This window comes from Pseudophryne corroboree, chromosome 1 (assembly GCF_028390025.1).
Source record: "Pseudophryne corroboree isolate aPseCor3 chromosome 1, aPseCor3.hap2, whole genome shotgun sequence".
In the NCBI taxonomy this organism is placed as follows: domain Eukaryota; kingdom Metazoa; phylum Chordata; class Amphibia; order Anura; family Myobatrachidae; genus Pseudophryne; species Pseudophryne corroboree.
The window spans coordinates 726,739,058-726,755,549 of record NC_086444.1 but is presented as its reverse complement, the minus strand read 5'-3'; the positions used below and the strand labels follow the sequence as shown (position 1 = coordinate 726,755,549).

At 42.1% G+C, this 16,492-nt stretch overlaps 1 protein-coding gene across 1 annotated transcript in view; it reads right to left on the bottom strand.

The window, feature by feature from the left end:
• Positions 1 to 16,492, bottom strand: part of LOC135046821 (phospholipid-transporting ATPase IK-like) — a 1,701,102-nt gene that overhangs the window by 1,096,177 nt on the left and 588,433 nt on the right. Inside the window, exon 6 of the mRNA XM_063955407.1 lies at positions 1,922 to 1,983. Within this exon, the coding sequence (XP_063811477.1) occupies positions 1,922 to 1,983 (62 nt within the window). The remainder of the gene's footprint in view (positions 1 to 1,921; positions 1,984 to 16,492) is intronic.

Below are 16,492 nucleotides of genomic sequence, written 5' to 3'. Positions count from 1 at the left end.
TGGCCTCAAAATCATTCATTTTGGCTGTTTTGAACAAGTTTGAGGTCAAAGTCTCCCAGTGTGTATGGGCTAGCGTTGAACAACTGGCGATGATGCACGTTCCCCCATCATCGCCATCGAGGTGGGCCACTGGCTGGTTTTACCAGCATTTTTGAAGATGATGATTCCTTTTCCAGCCATCATCGCTCAGTGTACAGCCACAAGTGATGATGGCTGGAAGAAGAACCATCATCTGTCCGGTGGACCCGCCCTGCACTTACCCCAAGCCCCACCTGCTAGACGCGGTCCTGTTTCTCTGACTCCTGCTCAGTGCTCCCTCCAGAAGCAGCGCAGCACAGCACGGATCTTCAAAGCAGCGATACAGTACCATTGAGTCGCTGTGTTCCCCTAGGTTATATACATTGCTGGCATAGGCCAGCAATGTATATACCAATGGCCACCAATGTTTATTGATTGCTTTTTATTTTAGCCAGTAATTTGTACAATTGATGCATTTATTAGTCAGTAATACTGTATATACATTGGTGGCACAGGCCAGCAATGTATATATTACTGGCACCACTGCCCACCAATGTTTAAGCATAATATATGCATAATATATAATTTGCAAGCAGAGTCCCCATTTAAGCACTTGGCAGCAGTCCCGTTTATACACATTACGGCAGCAGTCCCCCTTTTTACACATTACGCCAGCAGTCCCCCTTTTTACAATGGCCCATGCTCCCACCCTTGGAATTTAAACCCAGCCCAGTATGTAAAAAGCCTTTCTAATGAAAGATTTTCAGCAACGTCTTTCGCCTCCTTAAAATCTCTTGCTCTTTGGGAAAATAGCTCAGTGTGTATGCACTACTTTGGGTGAAAGATATATCTTCCAGAGATGTTGTCAAAGTCTTTTGAAATGAAAATCTCATAGTGTGTATGGGCCTTTAGACTGCGTTCTGTAGAGAAAACAGTTTAAAACCTTACACATGCGCGCACCAGCATATGTGCACATGTGCTGAAATCGCTTAATAGCGATTTCAGCACAATAGCGACTCATGCTAAATCAGCCCCTATATACAGTATACTGTATATAGCACATATACAGAAACTTCCCATAGTAGTGTTTTCATTAATATTGGGACTAATTACGTAAATTATAAAATAGAGTGTTTTCTCATTGCTTGCTATATTATGAAGCAATTCATATGGTGTGTGCCATATAAAGTTATACTTCTTAGGGTAACATTTTCTAATGTTTATATTGAGATATTATTAATCAGTAATGCTGTATATTTCTATTTCTCTGTGTGTGTTCTTGATCTACTTTGATAAATAAAAGTATTCAGTTTAATTATTATCTATCCTTACCATTTTATTTATTTGTTCCATATGTTCCCAAGATGCTGTTTACATATTATATTATGTTCTTTATCAAGCCTGTCAATTAAAACTGTCCCAGAAAACAATCATGTGTTGAAATGCACTTGATTCCTTTTGTACATAGGGTGGGGGGGGGGGGGGGGTAATTCTGAGTTGATCGCAGCAGGAATTTTGTTAGCAGTTGGGCAGAACCATGTGCACTGCAGGGGAGGCAGATATAACATGTGCAGAGAGAGTTAGATTTAGGTGGGGTGTGTTCAATCTGCAATCTAAATTGCATCGTATAAATAAAGCAGCCAGTATTTACCCTGCACAGAAATAAAATAACCCACCCAAAATCTAACTCTCTCTGCACATGTTATATCTTCCTCCCCTGCAGTGCACATGGTTTTGCCCAATTGATAACAGAATTCCTGCTGCGATCAACTCAGAATTACCCCTATAGCCTTTCTCTCAAACAAAGAATGGCAGAAAACATTATAAACATAGTGAAAGCGGAAAAAAAAACACATTATTGCATAAGGCAGTTTTTCAATTGAAATAATATTCCATGTCTCACCTTTGCCCTCTGAAGATCTCACAAGATTGGTTGTTAATCAAGTTATCATTCCTGTGACGCTTCTGAAATATATAACAATTAATAAGCTAACAAGTATGAATATATAAAACCATCTTTAATGTGGAAAATAAGACTATACATTGTTAATGTGTGTGTATTATATATATATATATATATATTTATATATTTATATTTATACACACATATATATATATATATATATATATATATATATATACATACACACACATATATACACAGCAGCACTCCGGGATGTAGAAAAATATAAATAGCTGTATTGTGCAAACAAAAGTCACATCTGGCCAACGTTTCGGGGCCCTTTTTCCCTTTGTCAAGGCATGAACAATGTGAAGAAAGACCCACTTACCTTAAAAAGCCTGTGAACACTCACGCGTGAGGAGGAGCAGGGCTGGCGCTGTCGTCTCCAGTGACCGCCGGGTCTCTTCCGGCGTCTCCAGGAACTGACGTTGTGCAGTGTCCGCGTCACGGTAGCCATAGTTACCCATGCCGCTTGCCACCGCCACTGCGCCCGCTCTGCAAGAAAGGTAAAAACAAAACAAAGTGCACCATGCAAACACCATGTAATCAATATCTTTATACCAAACTAAAAAGAGTGTCATGAAGTATTTTGTGAATGCGCTGTGTTAGATATATATATGTAATGGGCTCACCCAAGAAACTCTGGGCAAAGGGACAATGTGTAATAGTGATCATATTATACATGCCGCTATACAAAAGCAAAAGCCATGTGTGGTGCAGGGAGATCTAATGTGGACTGTGAATGAACAATTGGAAATAAAAGTCTGTCAGTTAGAAGTTTACTGAATAATGACTATTCTATACGGACTTAAGTCCTGATCCAACACTGTAGAACCACTGCATTAAAGTGAAAAAAGTCGGATCTGATAGAATCCTTAACCTATTCTATGATAGAGATTTATGGATAATGAAAAAGGTTGGCTATGAAACTAAACCATGTTAGCCAATGTTGTGTGCCTATGTTCATTCCATGTGCTTATAGTGACACCTATGTGTCTTAATTGTGACGTGTCCCTACAATCTTAACAAGGGAAAGAAAAACACCACAGTGAAAGTGAACTATGCAGTAACTATGCAACTAAAGAAACAAAAAGGATAGCCAGGAAGAATAGTAAAATAAATTAAAAAAAGAGAAGGACACACAAATTGCATGTGTCAGATCCGAAATTCCACAGTCTGGATTCAAAAGCTGTTCCATTTGATTTTTTCACGAAGTCCATTTGGATAGATGGTCTGTAACTTGAAGATCCAACGGGCTTCCAAATCCAGCAGCTTCCTGTCTGTCTCTTATACTAGGTTGGATATGGTCTATCACCATGTGTCTCAAAGTGTCCACTGAGTGACCCTTCTTCACAAAATGCTGGGCCACAGGTTGGGCTGATCTTCCATTCTTAATGGCCACAATAATGGCTGATCTGTGGAGGGCCATTCTTTGTCTGAAGGCGGTGGTGGTTTTTCCAACGTAGCCGAGACCACATGGGCATGTGATCAGATAAATCACACAGGTAGACGTACAGGTCATCACATGTTGTAGTTTATAATTGTAATTTGTTGTTGGATGTTTAAAAGAGAGGCCACTAACCATGTTTTTGCATATTGTACAGCCAAGGCATTTTTAACAGCCCAGGGGTTTGGTAAGAAAATCGGTGGGTGCAGATTGTGTGAAGCCGGTGATGTCTGGATGGACAATGATGTCCTTGATATTCCTTACCGTGGTGAAGCAATTCATGGGTTTTTTGTTCTTGAAACATGCCAATCTGTTGCCACTATTTGCCAAAGTGCTCTAGTTGCCCTCTGTATCACTGGACTAGAGGTGCTAAATTTACTCTTCCAAGGAATTATTGATCGTTGGTTGCAGGAGTGAAATCCTGTCCAGATTCATTACTTCTTGTTTTTGGCGTAGAAGGTCAGACCTGTCATAACCTCTTTGATGGAACTTATTTATCACTTTGTCCAGCTGTTCACTGAGAGTTTCCTTAGTACTGTGAATCCTAGCTGTCCTTATCATTTGGGATCTAGGGAGCCCCTTAATGAGAGGTTTAGGATGGTGACTAGCCACCAGAAGAAGTGTATTTTTGTCCAAATTGGCATGCTTCAAGAACAAAAAACCCATGAATTGTTTCACCAGGGTAAGGAATATCAAAGACATCATTGTCCATCCAGACATCACCGGCTTCACACAATCTGCACCCACTGACTTTCTTACCAAACCCCTGGGCTGTTACAAATGCCTGGGCTGTACAACATGCAAAAACATGGTTAGTGGCCCCTCTTTTAAACATCCAACAACAAATTACACTTATAAACTACGACATGTGATGACCTGTACGTCTACCTGTGTGATTTATCTGATCACATGCCCATGTGGTCTCAGCTACGTTGGAAAAACCACCACCACCTTCAGACAAACAATGTCCCTCCACAGATCAGCTATTAATGCGGCCATTAAGAATGGAAGATCAGCCCAACCAGTGGCCCAGTATTTCGTGGAGAAGGGTCACTCAGTGGACACTTTGAGACACATGGTGATAGACCATATCCAACCTAGTATAAGAGGGGGAGGCAGGGGCAGGAAGCTGCTGGAATTGGAAGCCCGTTGGATCTACAAGTTACAGACCATCTATTCGAATGGACTCAATGAAAAAAAATCAGTTGGAACAGCTTTTGAATCCAGACTGTGGAATTTCGGATCTGAAACATGCAGCTTGTGTGTCCTTCTCTTTTAATTTCTTTTACTGTTCTTTCTGGCTATCCTTTTGTTTCTTTAGTTGCATAGTTACTGCATAGTTCACTTTTACTGTGGTGTTTTTCTTTACCTTAAGAACAGTTACATTGCAATAGTACACTACAGTTACTTCTTTAATATATTAGACATTTAATTAGCTTATATATAAACTTAGTAGTTTTTTACAACACACCACTTAGTTGTAGGGGCACGGCACAATTAAGACACATAGGTGTCACTATAAGCACATGGAATGAACATAGGCACACAACATTGGCTAATGGTTTAGTTTCATAGCCGACCTTTTTCATTATCGATAAATCTCTATCATAGAAAATTATTTACTTCATATAGCCCTTCAGGAATGAATTAGTAAGGATTCTATCAGATCCAACTTTTTCCACTTTAATGCAGTGGTTCTACAGTGTTGGATCAGGACTTAAGTCCGTATAGAATAGTCATTATTCAGTAAACTTCTAACTGACAGACCTTTATTTCCAATTGTTCATTCACAGTCCACATTAGATCTCCCTGCACCACACACGGCTTTTGTATAGCGGAATGTATAATATGATCACTATTACACATTGCCCCTTTGCCCAGAGTTTCTTGGGTGAGCCCATTACATATATATATCTAACACAGCGCATTGACAAAATACTTCATGACACTCTTTATAGTTTGGTATAAAGATATTGATTACATGGGGTTTGCATGGTGCACTTTGTTTTGTTTTTCCTTTCTTGCACAGCAGGCGCAGCGGCGGTGGCAAGCGGCATGGGTATCTATGGTTACTGTGACGTGGACACTGCACAATGTTAGTTCCTGGAGATGCCGGAAGAGACCCGGCGGTCTCCGGAGACTACAGCGCCAGCCCTGCTCCTCCTCACGCGTGGGTGTTCACAGGCTTTTAAAGGTAAGTGGGTCTTTCTTCACATTGTTCACGCCTTGACAAAAGGGCTAAGGGCCCTGAAACATTGGCCTGATGTGACTTTTGTTTGCACAATACAGCTATTTATATTTTTCTACATCCCGGAGTGCTGGTGTTTTTCTTTCTTTATTTGTACCAACCCTTATGGCGGAGGGCACCTGGGTCCACTATTGCTGTGCGGGAGTGCCGGACACTAACAACAATCTCTATCTATCTATCTATCTATCTATCTATCTATCTATCTATCTATCTATCTAGTTGTACTGTAAGTCATTGTTTTCTTGTTGTGCTCATTTGTTTATGTACTTAGACGCTGCAGAACCCTTGTGTCACCATATAAATAAACAATAATAATAATAATAATATTATTATTATTATTATTATTATTATAAATAGGATTTTGATAACCTACTGGTAAATACTTTTCTCCTAGTCCGTAGAGGATGCTGGGGACAACATCAAGACCATGGGGTATAGACGGGATCCGCAGGAGACATGGGCACTCTAAAGACTTTTCATTGGGTGTGAACTGACTCCTCCCTCTATGCCCCTCCTCCAGACCTCAGTTGTAGGAACTGTGCCCAGGGAGACTGACATTTCGAGGAAAGGAATTACTTAACTAGGGGTGAGATATCTACCAACTCGCACCATCAACCATGCCGCACACATGGTATTCAACATAACACACGCCAACAGGCATGAACTAATTGCAGCAACATGCTGAAACCAAGATAACACAACTTGTGTAACTGTAATAACTAAACTGCAGGTAAGTACGCACTGGGACGGGCGCCCAGCATCCTCTACGGACTAGAAGAAAAGGATTTACAGGTAGGTTACCAAAATCCTATTTTTTCATACGTCCTAGAGGATTCTGGGGACAACATCAAGACCATGGGGTGTATACCAAAGCTCCAGTACGGGCGGGAGAGTGCGGATGACCCTGCAGCACCGATTGACCAAACTTTAGGTCCTCATCGACCAAGGTGTCAAACTTGTATAACTTAGCAAATGTGTTTGACCCTGACCAAGTAGCTGATCGGCAAAGTTGTAATGCCGAGACCCCCCGGGCAGCCGCCCAGGATGAGCCCACCTTCCTAGTGGAATGGGCCTTTACAGACGTCGGTAACAGCAATCCAGCCATAGTATGAGCTTGCTGAATCCTATTTCTAATGCAACGTGCAATAGTTTGCTTGGAAGCAGGACAGCCAATCTTGTTGTGATCATACAGGACAAACAGAGCCTCTGTTTTCCGTATACGAGCTGTTCTAGCAACATAGATTTTCAAAGCTCTAACCACATCTAGAGACTTTGAATCAGTGAATGTGTCAGTAACTACTGGCACCACAATAGGTTGGTTTATGTGAAAAGCAGAAACCACCTTTGGAAGAAAATGTTGGCGATCTAAACAAATGGCTGCTAAGCCTAACAGCGCTCGACCCCTACAGCAGTGTCTGCTTCGGAATATATTGTGCAATAACGACTGGTGACTGAGTACACTAAGTTGTGATGAATAAAACAGTGAATATTTATTAAATTAGAATAAACCTGGGTAGGTAATACTGCTACTGTGAGCAAAGGAAAAGAAAACTTGGGTAATATAAAAATAAAATAAAATGTATAATGTGTAATAAACAAAAGAAAAGAAGAATACAGGTATGATTTGGAGTCACATATAATGCACGTGAGCACTTGTTAATGGATTCTTCACAGGTGCTCTATCAGTATACCACTGTGGCTTGTGATGAGTCCCTTGTGGTATTTTTTATGATTTGCAGAATGAATGGAAAAAAGTCTGAACAATTGATGCTGACTCTTATTGTGAGGTGTGAATTGATGGATTAATTAAATTGAAATGTCCTAGTCCTAAACGGACTGTTATTTATCCTTGTGAGTCTCTTCTTAAATAGAGGATGGCGTCCCGTACCTCTATCGTTAAAGACAAGTGATGGTGCACTAACGTTGCGACCGTGAGATATGGGGCACAGGTGCGGAAGGGCTGGGGGATCTCTTGGCGGCTCCGGACTGACATGCCCCTTTGCGTCCGTGCCTTCTCTAGGTTGGTCCTTTTTTGGATCTCCTCGTGAGTCAGCTCCGTGCGCCGAGCCAGTTGCTGTCGGGGAGAGGGTGCTCTGCTGCAGGGTCTGAACGGAACCTGTGGCAGGGGCACACCTCTCCACTACGGAGACTCACCTGCAGGATCCTCTAGCTGCCCGTCCATCTGTGCGGCTTACCGGTGACGTGTCAGCGCTGTGGCTCTCGATCTCTCCTTGCACTTTCCCGCTGTCTGCTGGTGTGGAATAGGTGTCCTTTTTCTCCAACGCGTTTCAACCAAATTAGGTCTTCCTCTGGGAGTCTTTGCAGTGGTCAAAAATCAAGAGATAAAGCAAGGTAAATGGGCGCCCGTACCTTCAACCCTATGAGAACTACCTATTGCCGCACAATTTGGTAAAAAGAGGGAAAGTTGCTGACCCCCGAAAAACAAAATAAACAGAAGAAACCAACCTGAGCGCAACAGGATCACTTTTAAATGTATTGTTTTATTAATAATCCAAAATATGGATAGAAGAATAAAAATAAGAATATGGATAGAATATATAAATATAATACTTCAGAAGTGACCACACAAAGAAAATTATATATTAAAACAATTTAACACAACCAGATTCTAAACCAACTGGATCATATGAAAAAACCCCGCAAAGATATCACAGTAGTTAAAATCTGAACTCTTGGTATATTAATCAAAATGGAATCCCTAAATAAAATCGCAATACAGTGCACTGATACAATAATTATAAAACGTCCACATAGGCTGGCCAGCCTGTAATTAAATAGGGTGTATTTCACCCAAGGGTTCTCCAAGAGGATCAGTTATTTGGTCTCTGACATAATACTGTGATTAAAATGAAGAAAGGATCTCCACACAGTAGATCATCTGTATACCAACCAAATGAATGCCGTCAGTGTATAACGAGTGTCTCCTCCAGCCGAGCGGTAAATATCCTCCCCGTGTCACCGATGTATGGAGCTTGCTGGAGAATCCTTTTATCCTCTAATATTAAGTTCTTCAGAAATTCAGGGGTAAACTGCTCTGTGTGAGTAAGCACTGCTCTGTGTGAGATCATCACTAAAACCAGGACTGTTGGTGTGCCTTGAGGACAGAGGTTGGGAAACACTGGTGTACCATATAAGTGCTTACTCACACAGAGCAGTTTACCCCTGAATTTCTGAAGAACTTAATATTAGAGGATAAAAGGATTCTCCAGCAAGCTCCATACATCGGTGGCACGGGGAGGATATTTACCGCTCGGCTGGAGGAGACACTCGTTATACACTGACGGCATTCATTTGGTTGGTATACAGATGATCTACTGTGTGGTGATCCTTTCTTCATTTTAATCACAGTATTATGTCAGAGACCAAATAACTGATCCTCTTGGAGAACCCTTGGGTGAAATACACCCTATTTAATTACAGGCTGGCCAGCCTATGTGGACGTTTTATAATTATTGTATCAGTGCACTGTATTGCGATTTTATTTAGGGATTCCATTTTGATTAATATACCAAGAGTTCAGATTTTAACTACTGTGATATCTTTGCGGGGTTTTTTCATATGATCCAGTTGGTTTAGAATCTGGTTGTGTTAAATTGTTTTAATATATAATTTTCTTTGTGTGGTCACTTCTGAAGTATTATATTTATATATTCTATCCATATTCTTATTTTTATTCTTCTATCCATATTTTGGATTATTAATAAAACATTACATTTAAAAGTGATCCTGTTGCGCACAGATTGGTTTCTTCTGTTTATTTTGCAGTGGTCAGGCTGTATCTGGAGTTAAATAGCAGAAGGGCGGGATTCACTGCTATTCTTCCTTTGTTCCAAGAGTTTAATTGGATATTGGAATTGTCAAACTGTCACATGAGGGGAGTGAAAATCCTAAATTAAGAAGGAACCAGCTTCGTTTTTTGCTGTGAGCAGAGTTTTTTTTCTCTGTAAGATAATAAGATCCTGTAATAAAATAATTAGTGATGTGCGGGTTCGGTTCCTCGGAATCCGAACCCCCCACGAACTTCACCCATTTTACACGGGTCCGAGGCAGTCTCGGATTCTCCCGTATAGCTCGGTTAACCTGAGCGCGCCAGAACGTCATCATCCCGCTGTCGGATTCTCGAGAGATTCGGATTCTATATAAGGAGCCGCGCGTCGCCGCCATTTTTCACTCGTGCATTGGAAATGATAGTGAGAGGACGTGGCTGGCGTCCTCTCACTTTGTTTCAGGGGGCTGCAAATATCTTTATTCTGGGGACAAGCAGTATTATAGGAGGAGTACAGTGCAGAGTTTTGCTGACCAGTGACAACCAGTATTATAAGTTGTCTGCCAGAAAAACGCTCCATATCTGTGCTCAGTGTGCTGCATATATCTGTGCTCACACTGCTTTATTGTGGGGACTGGGGACCAGCAGTATTATATAGGAGGAGTACAGTGCATAGTTTTGCTGACCAGTGACCACCAGTATTATACGTTCTCTGCCTGAAAAACGCTCCATATCTGTGCTCAGTGTGCTGCATATATCTGTGCTCACACTGCTTTATTGTGGGGACTGGGGACCAGCAGTATTATATAGGAGGAGTACAGTGCAGAGTTTTGCTGACCAGTGACCACCAGTATTATACGTTCTCTGCCTGAAAAACGCTCCATATCTGTGCTGCATTGTAGTATATATATAGTAGGAGTACAGTGCATAATTTTGCTGACCACCAGTATGTAATATATAGGAGTACGGTACAGAAGGCCACTGCTCTACCTACCTCTGTGTCATCAAGTATACTATCCATCCATACCTGTGGTGCATTTCAGTTTTGCACGGTTTGCTGACCACCAGTATATAATATATAGCAGTACGGTACAGTAGGCCCTGCTCTACCTACCTCTGTGTCGTCAAGTATACTATCCATCCATACCTGTGGTGCATTTCAGTTGTGCGCAGTATATATAGTAGTAGGCCATTGCTATTGATACTGGCATATAATTCCACACATTAAAAAATGGAGGACAAAAATGTGGAGGGTAAAATAGGGAAAGAACAAGATCCACTTCCACCTCGTGCTGAAGCTGCTGCTACTAGTCATGGCTGAGATGATGAAATGCCATCAACGTCGTCTGCCAAGGCCGATGCCCAATGTCATGGTAGAGAGCATGTAAAGTCCAAAACACAAAATTCAGTAAAATGACCCAAAAATCAAAATTAAAAGCGTCTGAGGAGAAGCGTAAACTTGCCAGTATGCCATTTACGACACGGAGTGGCAAGGAACGGCTGAGGCCCTGGCCTGTGTTCATGGCTAGTGGTTCAGCTTCACATGAGGATGGAAGCACTCATCCTCTCGCTAGAAAAATGAAAAGACTTAAGCTGGCAAAAGCACAGCAAAGAACTGTGCGTTCTTCTAAATCACAAATCCCCAAGGAGTGTCCAATTGTGTCGGCTGCGATGCCTGACCTTCCCAACTCTGGACGGGAAGAGGTGGCACCTTCCACTATTTGCACGCCCCCTGCAAGTGCTGGAAGGAGCACCCGCAGTCCAGTTCCTGATAGTCAAATTGAAGATGTCACTGTTGAAGTACACCAGGATGAGGATATGGGTGTTGCTGGCGCTGAGGAGGAAATTGACAAGAAGGATTCTGTTGGTGAGGTGGTTTGTTTATGTCAGGCACCCGGGTAGACACCTGTTGTCCGTGGGACGAATATGGCCATTGACATGCCTGGTCAAATTACAAAAAAAATCACCTCTTCGGTGTGGAATTATTTTAACACAAATGCGGACAACAGGTGTCAAGCCGTGTGTTGCCTTTGTCAAGCTGTAATAAGTAAGGGTAAGGACGTTAACCACCTCGGAACATCCTCCCTTATACATCACCTGCAGCGCATTCATCAGAAGTCAGTGATAAGTTCAAAAACTTTGGATGACAGCGGAAGCAGTCCACTGACCACTAAATCCCTTCCTCTTGTAATCAAGCTCCTGCAAACCACACCACCAACTCCCTCAGTGTCAATTTCCTCCTTAGACAGGAACGCCAATAGTCCTGCAGGCCATGTCACTGGAAAGTCTGACGAGTCCTCTCCTGACTGGGATTCCTCCGAAGGATCCTTGAGTGTAACGCCTACTGCTCCTGGCTCTGCTGTTGTTGCTGCTGGGAGTCGATAGTCATCCCAGAGGGGAAGTCGGAAGACCACTTGTACTACTTCCAGTAAGCAATTAACTGTCCAAAAGTCCTTTGCGAGGTAGATAAAATATCACAGCAGTCATCCTGCTGCAAAGCGGATAACTCAGGCCTTGGCAGCCTGGGTGGTGAGAAACGTGTTTCCGTTATCCACCGTTAATTCACAGGCAACTACAGACTTGATTGAGGTACTGTGTCCCCGGTACCAAATACCATCCAGGTTCCATTTCTCTAGGCAGGCGATACCGAAAATGTACACAGACCTCAGAAAAAGTCACTAGTGTCCTAAAAAATGCAGTTGTACCCAATGTCCACTTAACCACAGACATGTGGACAAGTGGAACAGGGCAGACTGAGGACTATATGACTGACAGCCCACTGGGTAGATGTATTGCCTCCCGCAGCAATAACAGCAGCGGCGGAACCAGTAGCAGCATCTCGCAAATGCCAACTCGTTCCTAGGCAGGCTACGCTTTGGATCACCGCTTTCCAGAAGAGACACACAGCTGACAACCTCTTACGGAAACTGAGGAACATCATCGCAGAATGGCTTACCCCAAATGGACTCACCTGGGGATTTGTGACATCGGACAACGCCAGCAATATTGTGCGTGCATTACATCTGGGCAAATTCCCGCACGTCCCACGTTTTGCACATACATTGAATTTGGTGGTGCAGAATTATTTAAAAAACAACAGGGGCGTGCAAGAGATGCTGTCGGTGGCCCGAAAAATTGCGGGCCACTTTCGGCATTCAGCCACCGCGTACCGAAGACTGGAGCACCAGCAAACAGTCCTGAACTTGCCCTGCCATCATCTGAATCAAGAGGTGGTAACGAGGTGGAATTAAACCCTCTATATGCTTCAGAGGGTGGAGGAGCAGCAAAAGGCCATTCAAGCCTATACATCTGCCTACGATATAGGCAAAGGAGGGGGAATGCACCTGACTCAAGCGCAGTGGAGAATAATTTCAACGTTGTGCAAGGTTCTGCAACCCTTTGAACTTGCCACACGTGAAGTCAGTTCAGACACTGCCAGCCTGAGTCAGGTCATTCCCCTCATCAGGCTTTTGCAGAAGAAGCTGGAGACATTGAAGGAGGAGCTAAAAAAGAGCGATTCCGCTAGGCATGTGGGACTTGTGAATGGAGCCCTTAATTCGCTTAACCAGGATTCACGGGTGGTCAATCTGTTGAAATCAGAGCACTATATTTTGGCCACTGTGCTCGATCCTAGATTTAAAACCTACGTTGGATATCTATTTCCGGCAGACACAAGTCTGCAGAGGTTCAAAGACCTGCTGGTGAGAAAATTGTCAAGTCAAGCGGAACGTGACCCGTCAACAGCTCCTCCTTCACATTCTCCCGCAACTAGGGGTGCGAGGAAAAGGCTAAGAATTCCGAGCCCACCCGCTGGCGGTGATGCAGGGCAGTCTGGAGCGAGTGCTGACATCTGGTCCGGACTGAAGGACCTGCCAACGATTACTGACATGTCGTCTACTGTCACTGCATATGATTCTGTCACCATTGAAAGAATGGTGGAGGATTATATGAGTGACCGCATCCAATTAGGCACGTCAGACAGTCCGTACATATACTGGCAGGAAAAAGAGGCAATTTGGAGGCCCTTGCACAAACTGGCTTTATTCTACCTAAGTTGCCCTCCCTCCAGTGTGTACTCCGAAAGAGTGTTTAGTGCAGCCACTCACCTTGTCAGCAATCGGCGTACGAGGTTACTTCCAGAAAATGTGGAGAAGATGATGTTCATCAAAATGAATTATAATCAATTCCTCCGTGGAGACATTCACCAGCAATTGCCTCCAGAAAGTACACAGGGACCTGAGATGGTGGGTTCCAGTGGGAACTAATTAATAATCTGTGAGGAAGGGGATGTACACAGTGAAAGGGGTGAGGAATCAGACGATGAGGAGGAAGTGGACATCTTGCCTCTGTAGAGCCAGTTTGTGCAAGGAGATATTGATTGCTTCTTTTTTGGTGGGGGCCCAAACCAACCAGTCATTTCAGTCACAGTCGTGTGACAGACCCTGTCGCTGAAATGATGGGTTCGTTAAAGTGTGCATGTCCTGTTTATACAACATAATGGTGGGTGGAAGGGCCCAAGGACAATTCCATCTTGCACCTCTTTTTTCTTTCATTTTTCTTTGCATCATGTGCTGTTTGGGGACTATTTTTTAAATCGGCCATCCTGTCTGACACTGCAGTGCCACTCCTAGATGGGCCAGGTGTTTGTGTCGCCCACTTCTGTCGCTTAGCTTAGCCATCCAGCAACTTCGGTGCAAATTTTTGGACTAAAAATAATATTGTGAGGTGGGAGGTATTCAGAATAGACTGAAAATAAATGTAAATTATGGTTATTGAGTTTAATACTATGGGATCAAAATGTCGCCCAAATTCTATGATTGAAGCTGTTTCAGGGTTTTTTGTAAAAAAAAAAACCTGAATCCAAAACACACCCGAATCCGACAAAAAATTTTCAGGGAGGTTTTGCCAAAATGCGTCCGAATCCAAAACACGACCGTGGAACCGAATCCAAAACGAAAACACAAAACTCGAAAAATTACCGGTGCACATCACTAATATATATATATATATATGCTAAAGGGGCAATGTGTTTAGTTAGCGAGCCTAGAAAAGTTAGGGTTGTGAGATAAAATGTCTTATCTGACTGTTGAAGATGCTGTTTCTCGCCGTAGGTTGCCAGTTTATACAGATGCCTTTTGAGCGTATTGGTATGGATTTTGTTGGGCCCCTAGAGAAGTCAACTCTTGGGCACCGTTATGTATAGAGATGTGCGGCTGGCACTTTTCGTGTTTTGGTTTTGGTTCTAATTCCCAGCTCGTGTTTTGGTTTTGGAATGGTTTAGCCAAAACTACCCTTTTGTGTTTTGGTTTTGGATCTGGATGATTTTTGGGGGAAAAACCCCATAAAAACAGCTAAAATCACAGAATTTGGAGGTAATTTTGATCCTACTGTATTATTAACCTCAATAACATTAATTTCCACTCCTTTCCAGTATATTCTGAACACCTCACAATATTGTTTTTAGGCCAAAGGGTTGCACCGAGGTGGCTGTATGACTAAGCTAAGTGACACAAGTGTGCAGCACAAACACCTGGTCCATCTAGGAGTGGCACTGAAGTGGCAGACAGAATTGCACTTAAAAAAACTAGTCCCCAAACAGCACATGATGCAAAGAAGAAAAAGAAGTGCACATAGGTTGCTGTACAACTAAAGCTAAGCGACACAACCACCCGGCCCATCTAGTAGTGGCATACAGTTGCTGAATGTCGAACATGGCCCGCAATTTATCAGTCCACTGACAGCAACTCCTGCACACCCCTGTCATTTTTCAAAAATTCTGCAATTGGTGGACTTATACGGCAGTACCCCTGGACTAACACAGCAGTACCCCTGGACTTATACGACAGTGTCAGACAGGATGACACTTTATAAAATCATGCTCCAAACAGCACATATTGCAAAGATGAAAAAGAGGTGCACCAAGGTTGCTGTATGACTAAGCTAAGCGACACAAGTTTGCAGCACAAACACCTGGCCCATCTAGGAGTGGACAAAAATTGTACCTGCACACACACTGTATTTGTCTTAATCTACGTTTGAAACATAAGTTCCATCATAAACCCCTATTTAGATTTGTGGTAATTACCATCTATTATTGGGGTGCTACCAACTACAGTTGTCATAGATACACAAAAGAAAGGAGGAAAGGGCTGTATTGTCGGTGCACAAAAGGAAGATTAGATCTGGTTATCACATCTGCCTGTATTTAATTAAAATTTAACTTTTATTGGTATTTATTTAAAAATCGTGTACATTACTTACACATAACCATGAGTATAAGCGAAACATAGAGGTTAAAATTATGACATAAACAAAACATACATAGTGCAAATGAAATAAAGGTGATTTAAAGATTTAAAATGTGTGTCCACGTGTCTTATTCCAATGTCCAAAGATATATAATCTATTATTCCATAATAGGATTAGAATTTATTCGTATGTTTCAGTCATTATTAGGCTCTTAGATGAGGCATTAAGGGAATAAAGATGTTAATTGTAGTGATATCCTAGATATTATAGCAATATAAGCTGTTGGTACCAACTTATTTGTGACAGAACAGCTGTCGCACTATCTAATTGAATCAGATGTGTAGTGGAGTGTAAACTACACAGGTGATGCTATAAATTCAATATAGATATATGATATACTCCGGGGGAATAAATATCTTCCTCAGTTGTTTATGATCATTAACATAAATGATAATGTATAAGGGTGTATCTTTCTTTTAATTGATATGTCCTCAACAAGAAAACTTCTTCATTTGTTAAGGGCTGTGTCGCTGATAATATAATATATGTCAATCAGCTACAGCAGTTAGATAATCAAAGTGTTGTTATCTCTAAGAAAAGAACACCTTATTTTTTAGGAATAAATGACACCTTACTCAGATGTCAGTATATAGCTTCCCAGATTATGCATCACCATTAAGCATCTGATATAATTATGATTATTAAGCGAGAGAAGCCTTCATTGAATGTATATGGGTAACAATGTATTGAATAAAGATTTTATTATCCTGATATATGTCA